This window comes from Hippocampus zosterae, chromosome 19 (genome assembly GCF_025434085.1).
Source record: "Hippocampus zosterae strain Florida chromosome 19, ASM2543408v3, whole genome shotgun sequence".
NCBI lineage: Eukaryota > Metazoa > Chordata > Actinopteri > Syngnathiformes > Syngnathidae > Hippocampus > Hippocampus zosterae.
This window is the reverse complement of record NC_067469.1, coordinates 655,387-664,297: the sequence shown is the minus strand read 5'-3', so window position 1 is coordinate 664,297 and position 8,911 is coordinate 655,387. Positions and strand designations below refer to the sequence as shown.

The following is an 8,911-nucleotide window of genomic DNA, read 5'->3' as shown; positions in this document are numbered from 1 at the left end:
TTGGGAGAGGACCGTTCTACCACTGAGCCATGCTGCGTGTGTGCGTTCGTGGGCTGGTGTTCGGAATTTTCCTACATTTCCCATTGCACTTGAAGGCAGCATGTGACGCATTGGCTCGACGTAGCACGTTCGCGTAGCCACTGACAACCAAACGGAGGAGCAATTTAAAATGATTTAAAAGAAACCAATATTAAGTGTGTTAAACTCACAAACGTGCTGACGGAGAGGTATTTTTCAGGATTTCCTCAAAATAAAATGAAATCGTTTTTCCTCACAGAGGCGAGTCATGCGAGGGCTCCCTCTGGCGGACAGTTTTAAATTGCAAATATTCATTCATTCATTCATCTTCCGAGCCGCTTGATCCTCACTAGGGTCGCGGGGGGTGCTGGAGCCTATCCCAGCTGTCTCCGGGCAGTAGGCGGGGGACACCCTGAATCGGTTGCCAGCCAATCGCAGGGCACACAAAGACGAACAACCATTTGCACTCACACTCACACCTAGGGACAATTTAGAGTGTTCAATTAGCCTGCCATGCATATTTTTGGAATGTGGGAGGAAACCGGAGCGCCCGGAGAAAACCCACGCAGGCCCGGGGAGAACATGCAAACTCCACACAGGGAGGCCGGAGCTGGAATCGAACCCGGTACCTCTGCACTGTGAAGCCCACGTGCTAACCACTGGACTACCGGGCCGCCCAAATTGCAAATTTTTGGAATGTGGGAGGAAACCGGAGCGCCCGGAGAAAACCCACGCAGGCCCGGGGAGAACATGCAAACTCCACACAGGGAGGCCGGAGCTGGAATCGAACCCGGTACCTCTGCACTGTGAAGCCCACGTGCTAACCACTGGACTACCGGGCCGCCCAAATTGCAAATATGCATTTGGAACAATTCAATGACTGTTAACAATGTTCCTCAAAACAGCGATTCGAAATGTATTTACATCTTGCATGAATTGTATTCTTTGTGTAAAAACGGCGCGTTTTAAAAGATGGGCAGCGAGGGGGCTTGCCCAACGTTCCAAAGAGAGGCGACCGCCAACCGAAAAGGCTTAAAGGCCTCCGGGCCTAGTGTCCGGTCTGCAGACCGAAGGCCTCCTGCAGGGGCGGAGGAGCTAAGGTGGAGGCGAGGCCAACCACGGACGCCCAAAAAGACAGTTGGAGTCGCACAAAAGTTTTTGTTTGTTATTTATTTATACATTTTCGTTTCCTCAAGTTGACTGGTCCGAGAGCGGTAACGGCCACGGCGTCTTTTATTTCTCATTCGAAGAAATAACACGGAAGAACATTTTCATGTCATTCTGACGTCATAACATTCATCACGCGGGCCGAGCGGTGGGCAGGTGGGGGCGCGGCTCGGCGACCACATCGACACAAAATGACAGGGGGGGGGGGGGTGCGTAACGAAAGCGTACGGTCCCGCTTGGGCAACTTGAAAGAAACGGCCAGGGCGACAGACACAGTCGGCGCACTTCCACAAGGGGGCGCCCAAGCACGGAGGATGCTGATCGCAGGCTTCCTGTCGCTACTTTGGCGTGAACGACGACCGCGCAAGACGAGGAAGGCGGCGGTGGCTTTTCACAGCACGTGACGCCGCGTTTTCTGAGCGCCGCCGGCGCCTTTCTTTTCCGCGGAGATGGTCGGGGCACTTTGGGCGGCGGCCTGAAGACTCCCGGCGGGATCCACCGCCCAGTTGATGACTGCGGGGACACACACGCAGAGCGAAAATACAGTCACCACCCCCACGTGTCGGGCGGCGGATGGTTTCATCATCATTTGATTTGGGCTTTTTTTTTTTTACCTTGCAGCTGCCTTTGGACTCTCGCGAGTTCCGCCACGATGGACGAGATCTCCTGCAAAAGCAAGGGACGCCAATATGAGCGCCCGACTCGCAAATCGATTCGATCGTTGGCTCGGGACCTGATCGGACGTCGTCGGGAGCGAAAGTTCTGCGTCCGCCTTGGTCTGCTTGTCGATCTGCTCCCACGCGTCCTCTCTGTTGCGGAACATCAGCCTGAACGCAAACGGCGGCGCACTTTTCAAACTCGCCACTCGCGCCCCGATCGCCCCCCCCCCCCCCCCCCCCCCATAAACAAAGAGCGGCACACGCCCGGTCGGGCGAGCAGAGGAAGCGTCTCACTTGAGTTTGGTGGCCAGCTGCTCCGTGTTGTCCCGGATGGCCCGCGACAGATGGCGCAGCGGACTCAGCGGCCGCGCGTCCTGCAAGGCGCTCGTCGCCGACGCACGGAAGCAAAGGAAGGAAAAAGAAAAAAAAGGCATTTAAAGCCAAATGAATTCCAGGAGGGAAAAGAAAGTTGCAACGAAAGCAAGCAGGCCGGCGGGCGATTCAAAAGTGACATGCGTTTGTTGTTGTTTTGGGCCCACCTCCCGCCTGGCGAACGCCGCCGAGGCCGACGTGTCCGGCGCGGCGGCGGCGGCGGGGGGGCCGGCGGCGCAGTCGCCGTCGCCGGCCGCCTCGTGGATCTCCTTGGCCAGGATGGCCAAGTCTTTGGCCAAGTCGTGACTGAGCCTGCGCGAGAGCAAAAGCCGCTCAGACGCGCGGCCGCGGCTCCATTTTCAAACGGGCGCAAGTAGCGATGAGCGCGGGCGTACTTGGCAATCTCGGCGCTGTGCGTGGACCAGTTCTGGTAGGGGTCCTCCTCCGTCTCCAGGGAAAGCGACTGGGAGCGGGCGCCGGGCGTCTGGCGGCCCCGGGGACTCTGGGCGCAGCGTTTGGCTTTGGCGGCGTTGGTGGCGACGCTTTTGTAGTCTTCGTCGGATGAAGAAGACAAGTCAGAGTTTTTGCGGCGGGGACGGACACCTGCCCAAAACAAATCAACAAGTCAACCTTGTCGACGGAACGCCGCGTCGAGCTATTTGAGCACGCCTCTGGCCATTCAAACTTGGCAGACTTTGCTTGGGGAACCGACATGCCACTCACCGCTCTTGGGGTGCTTGGCTCCAGTGGAGCGGGTGCGGCTCGGCGGATTTTTCCCCGCCGCTCTGCCGGCGGCCGGTCGGGCGTCGCTCGCCGCCGACTTCCTGGCGGCCGAGGGCGGGTCGGCGTTCCGAGCGGAGAAAGCCGGGCGGCCGGCGGCGGGCGAGGTCTCGCCGTCGCCGGCCGCCGTAAAAGAAGCCGTCCTCTTCCGCGGCAGCGCCAAGATGTCCAGCCTGGACAGTTTCTTGGCTTCCGGCGCCGGCGCGGCCTGGTCGGAACTTTGGGAGGCCCGGTCGGTGTCGGCGCCTTCGTTGTCCGAAGCTTCTCCCAGCCGTGCTCGACGCAACATGGACGCTCGAGTGGGACGCGGCGCCGACAAGCTGTTGGAGCGAGTCAGAGGCTGCGCCTGCGCCGCCTTGGCGCCGTCCTCCTTCTTGGCGCGGCCGGGTGCTCGGGAGGCTTCGTGATCCGACGTCAAAGAGCCGCGGGCGCCGGCGCCGCGGCGCATCTGAAGGCGCTTGGCGGCCTCCGCCTTGTCGGCGGGCGTCGCGGGCGGCTGGCTTCGCCGTTTCTCCGAAAGTCGCTCTCGAGCCGAGGGCTGGCGGCCCTCGCGCCGAGCGGAGGGGGTCTCGTCCTCGCCGTCGGCCGAAGCCGCGGGCGTCCTTTTGCCGCTCACCTGGCTCACGCCGCTCGCCGTGTCCAAGTCGGACTCTCCCGAAAGCGAATCGTCGTTGCGGGAGCCAGGAGACGGGAAGCCGCCGGCCTCCCGGAGGAAGGACTCGGCGTCCGTCCTCCCTTCCGAGTCTCCGATGGACGGCCGACTGCCGACGCGGGGCGGCTTCTCCACCGGGACATTTTCGACGGGCCCCACTTTGGTGAAACTCTCCCGGTGGACGAGGGGCGGGGCGTCTCTCATCGGGACGCCATCCGAGTTCCGCGTGGGAGGCTCCGGCGCCGAGCCGTTTGCTTTCACGCCTCCCCGTCGCGGTTGCTGACCGCCGAGGTGGCGGATCAGGACGGCGGTCGGGGGAGTTTCCGCCGAGAATCCGGCCGGGTCAGGCCGGACCGCGTTTTGGTCCGAGCCGATGTAGAAGAGGGCGCGCTTGGCGGAGGAGGACGAGGAGACGGCGTTGTGTGCCTGACGGCTCTTTGCCGGCCTTGAAACGGGCCCGTCCTCGGAGCGGCCGGCGTCACTCAGACCGTCCGGATCCGCTTGGCGCCGGGCGGAGTCCCGCCGGCCTCCGGGAGACGGGGGAGCCGGGTCGGCGCGGTGCCGCTCTTGGGAAGAGTCGCGGCATCCCGGGAGGCCGCCGTCGCCCTTTTCGGAGGGAACCCGAGGCAGAAGCCTTCTGGTCCTGCGGCCGGACTCGGACTCCCAGGCCTCGTCGCCGTCACCTTCGCTCGGCCGCACCGGCGCCGGCGAGCCTGGCGCAAAGACGTCAAAGATGAACGTGTTTGCCAAACTGAGTCGGGGCGCCTAGCGGGCCGCTAACACTGACGCGACGCGACCGACTGGGCTGGCGGGCGCTTCCGTGGCCGTGCCAATCAAAAGGCCAAAATCTTTGGCCACAAAAAGACCACGTCCCGCCCGCGACTACGACGAAGGCGGCAATGTCGAGGGTGGGGCCTCGCTCTACAAAGGAGAAGCCAACGCGCACACAACAAGGACCAAAGAAAGAAAAGCACCTTCTCCAGGCGCAGCGCAGCCGTCCGCTAGACCGGCCCAACGAGAAAGCCACTTTGGGCCTCCTGGAGCCGGAGCCTGAAGGGAGAAAACAACGTTTTTGTACCCCCCCCGCCATGGTGATCCATCCGCACGCGACGCGGCTTCTTTACCTGCAAGGGGCTGGTGGCCAGGCCAAAGTCCGGCGGAATCACGCCGCGGCTCGCACCGTTCTCACGCTCAGCCCGGCTTTCATCGATGACGGGCCTCGGCGTTCCCGGGCTGGGCCCGGCGTACTCCGGAGAGTCCAGGACCCCGAACACCTGCGCAAGACGTCGACGGGTTGGGAGGAACGTCGGCGGCCGCTTCGGACGAGAGACGACGAGGTCACCTGGTCGATCATGTTGCGAGCATCTTCCACTTCCTGGTTGTGGGCGTCGCTGTCGATGGTGTAGGTGCCGGCCTCGCTCACGCTGTCGTCCTCCTCGTTCCTCGGCGGCCTCTGGCACCCTCTGCCGTCCGCTCCGGGAAAATGCAGGGGCGGCAACGGCGGCGGCCGAGCGGCTCCGACGGATGGGGGCGCGTCCGTCGCGGGCGGGGCCGAAGCCTCCGCCGGCGAAGGGGCCGACACCATCACCGGCGGCGCCGACAAGGGCGGTGGCGTCATCGGCTCCCCGCCGGACGAGGAGTCCGGACGAGAATCCTTCTGCGATTCCGCGGCAAACCCCCGAGCCGAGTCTTGAGCCAGTTTGGACTTCTTGCCCACGCTGCCGAAAGGACGAACAAAGATGGCCGAGGACGAGCGAGAGGTCTCGGCGTCCGCCTGCTCCCGCTTCACCGTCACCTGCTGGGCGGGGCCCGCGTGGCCGTGAACGGACGCCGGACGCTCGCCGCCTTTGCGCCGCTCCGGCTTGGCCTTGAGTCCGGGGTCCGGCTCGGGGTTGTGAGTGAAGGACTGCGAGCGCTTCTTGCGCGGGTTGTCGTCAAAGAACTCGATGACGAAGGCCCGCTGGCTCGGGCGCTCGCACGGCTCGGCGACGGAGGACCGGGTACCGGGGGGCTCCGGGGACGCGGGCCGGGGCCGAACCTGGGTCTGGGAAAGCTGGGATCCGCTCCTCTGTCCTTGGAGCGCCGGGTCCTCCGAGTCGCTCTGCGTTCCGTCGTCGTGGTGATGACCTGCAAACGGGAAGCGGCGTTGGCAAACCAAGCGGGGGAATGGCATCGGAACGGAACGGCTACGCTTTGAACTCGTATTCTCTGTATTGGCCGCGATACACGGAGGTTCGCCACTGGCGAATTTGCCAATGCGGAACCTCCGACGAGCGAGCAATCGGCAATCGGCGATCGCGTCCTGGTCACCTTTCAGCGATTTGATGTTGACGGCGAGGTCGCTCTTGGTGCTGTAAACGTCGTCGCAGGCGGGTCGCGTCCTCATGGCCCCGGCGTGGCTGCCAACCAGCCAATCGGCCACTTTGCTCCGCGATGACAACGCCTCGGCGGGGGCCATCTTGGCCGAACGCGGAGTCTTCCCGAGGCGGGAGGAGAACTTGGTCACGTGGTCTTTGATTTTGATCTTTCCCGGCGTGAGGTCATCAAACTCGATGGTGAAGGAGGCGTGGCTCTGGATAGCCAGCGGAGTCTCGTCAGGGCCGAGGCCGCCGGCGGTGTCCTTGGTCGGGATCTCTTGGAGCTCCGCCTCCGCGGCTTTGGGGAGCGACGAGTCCTTGGTGGGAATCTCGAAGTAGCCGGCCTCGCGCCGGTACGACGGCGATATGCTCTTCCTACGGGGAGTGGAGAGGCATTCGGGCGAGTCCGGATCCGCGGGCCGAACGTCCCTCGCCGCCTCTGAGCAAAACCGCAAAGCAGACCTCAGACCTTCGATGACCGCCGCGGTCCGAGTCACCCGGCCGGCGCTCGGCCGGGATCGTACCTGGACGAGGGGCGTCTTTGTCGGGCTCTTCTTTCTGAGGTTGGTCCCCAGCAACCGCCCGACTCCCGCAGTCGTCCTCTCCCCACCAGGAAGGCTGCCCGTACAGCGGCGTGGGCCGCGGGGCCGGAAGCTCTGGGGGCAACCGCGAGCGCCGACGTGAGCCGACGCGACGCCCAGCCGTCCTCCACGTACGATACGTAGGTCCAGTCGCCCCGCGGCGCCCGATGGCGTCGGCTACGTACCTTGCGCGGAGCTCTTGCCGGCGGCGTTCTTCTCCAGCTCCGCCTTCTCGCCCCGAGACGCCTTCAGGCTAATCTGCAGTTGGCTGGTGTACTTCTCGTGCTGCGACGACAGAGGGCGCCGAGACTCAGCGCCGACCTTCAAGGAGCCTCTTTGGCACCGAGGCCGGCCGGAAGGCGCTCGCGACTCCCTCCGCGTCTTTCGAGTCCCGGACGCGCTTCCATGACAAAGCGAGGCGACGGCGGCGCACTGACCTTCAGAGCCTCTTCGGGGACTTGGTGTTGACTCTTCTCCAGAACGTAGACATGGGAATGTGCCAGCGGGTTAAGGAAGTAGCCAGTGACCAACGTGGAGGTGTGACGTGTCCGACACATACGGAGTCGTGAACGGCGAGCGCCGGCTTTGCGTGCGTATTTGAAACGCACACTGCTACTCGAAGCGAAAAGGACGCGGTCTTTCCGTGACTGGAACGTCTCGGACGACGTTAGCACCAGCGGGTTTAGAGGTCAAGACTTTGCCTTGATCAGCGGCAACGTATCGACCAGAGGGGCAACCAACGATGAAGGCATCGGAGTCCCCGGAGGAATTTGACGATCGTGGATTCGATGAGTCGGCCGACTCCCCAACGGCAAATACCGTCTGTCCGGCGGATTCTCTTTGTGTCGTTTGAAAATAACACCTTTGCTAAGGTCCGCGACCACGGATCGACTTTTGGGGCCTCTTTTCTGACACGCCGCGGACCAAAGCGCCAAGCCATTCCGAATCTACGTCCGTGTACTTTTTGGGCGGCGGCAACGTAAACGCTCGCGACACAGCGCGACTAAGGGAAGGGTCGGCGAGCGCACAGACGCGCGACCGCGGTCAAGGCTATCGTATCCGAAGCGGAGGATGTCGGACACTTTCAGCGTGACATAGGTCTGGTCGGGGATCCTCAGGTCGTTGACAAACGTCTGCGGAAAAACAATCCAAGCAGAAGTGAGCCGCGCGATGGGGCGCCGCGAGAACGAAAGCGCCGCCTCACCCCGTTCAAGCTGCCCAGGTCCTTGACCAGGTGCTGGTCGGCGGCGGCGTTGTAGTTGATCACGGCGTGCTGTTTGTCCACGCTGCGAGACTACGCGGCGGCGCCGTCGCGGGAAAAGCGTCACCGCGGTCGGGGAGAAAGCAAGGGCGGCGGGACGGCCCGACTCACCTGCAGCATGAGCTCGCAGTCCTCCCGCCCCACAAAGATCATCTCCTTGGGAAGGCGGTGGCGCGCGCCGGAGCCGCTCACTAGGAACCACGACGTCACGCTCATCTTGTCAGGCACAACGCATTCTGGGAGGGACGGCATCAGCATCAGCAACAGCCCCACCCGCAGCCCCACCCCCACCGCACGTGTGCTTCCCGAGACGACGCCTAACTGACAGCGTCCACCACGCCGAAGTGACGAACCGTTGCTGCGAGCCTGGCTGGCAGGCAGGCAGGCCGCGCCCCCCCCCTCTCCCTGCTTCCTCCACGCCGCAGCCCGGCCGCTCTCACCTCGGATCGACGGGATGCTGAGCGAGGACCGTCGTCTCCTCTACCGGTCGGGGACGCGAATGTGTCGGGCGCGAACGACGACGCCCCCCCCCCAGAGGCATCCGCGTAAGACCGGCACCGGCACCAGAACCGAAGCAGACGCCGCCCGTACCGCCGTGTCAAGTCGCAGCGTGGAAGTCACACGGAGGAAACGCACACCCCGCGGCCTTCACAATGGCGAAGGGGGGGGGGGCCTTTTCGTCTCGAGGTGACGGACGCCGCGTGTCGAAAACGACGTGCGTGCACGCTAACCGCAAACACACCTGCTGTGAAATCAACGGGCACTTTCCGCTTTCCCGTGTGACGGATTTGAGCGACGGAGCTTTTATTTTGAAGGCTCCTCGTTTTCCGGCGCATCTTCAACCTGCCGCAGGACGCGCGCTTGCGCAACAGAGTCGAGCTCTTCGCTCCGAAGCGCCGAGCCAACGCTCACGTGACCTTTATTTTGACAGACGAGCCGAGGACGAGGTGCGGTGACGTCATTCGAGCGACGGAGTACAGTTTTGTTGTTTTATTGGTTAAAGAAAGATTTGGTGCTGCACCGTCAACATAAATAACCACGTGGTGTTGTGTCCTCACGTGGTT

At 63.1% G+C, this 8,911-nt stretch overlaps 1 protein-coding gene across 2 annotated transcripts; it reads right to left on the bottom strand.

Annotated features, from left to right (window-relative positions):
- Window positions 1-1,244: 1,244 nt before the first annotated feature.
- Window positions 1,245-8,808, bottom strand: LOC127592466 (centrosomal protein of 170 kDa protein B-like). Of its 2 annotated transcripts, none has more exons than XM_052053231.1 (18): window positions 8,288-8,808; window positions 7,959-8,083; window positions 7,791-7,880; window positions 7,641-7,719; window positions 7,024-7,082; window positions 6,772-6,871; window positions 6,530-6,661; window positions 5,959-6,444; window positions 4,991-5,775; window positions 4,773-4,922; window positions 4,623-4,698; window positions 2,940-4,361; window positions 2,612-2,819; window positions 2,384-2,528; window positions 2,139-2,218; window positions 1,919-2,033; window positions 1,800-1,851; window positions 1,245-1,698 (listed from the first exon to the last, which is right to left on the bottom strand). In XM_052053231.1, exons 2-18 carry the CDS (start codon window positions 8,061-8,063, stop codon window positions 1,577-1,579), a joined length of 4,206 nt encoding a protein of 1,401 aa, XP_051909191.1. In that variant the 5' UTR covers window positions 8,064-8,083; window positions 8,288-8,808; the 3' UTR covers window positions 1,245-1,576. The 2 variants fall into 2 exon arrangements, with proteins under 2 accessions (XP_051909191.1, XP_051909192.1); XM_052053232.1 differs by having other exon boundaries at window positions 1,919-2,012.
- Between the last annotated feature and the right edge of the window lie 103 nt (window positions 8,809-8,911).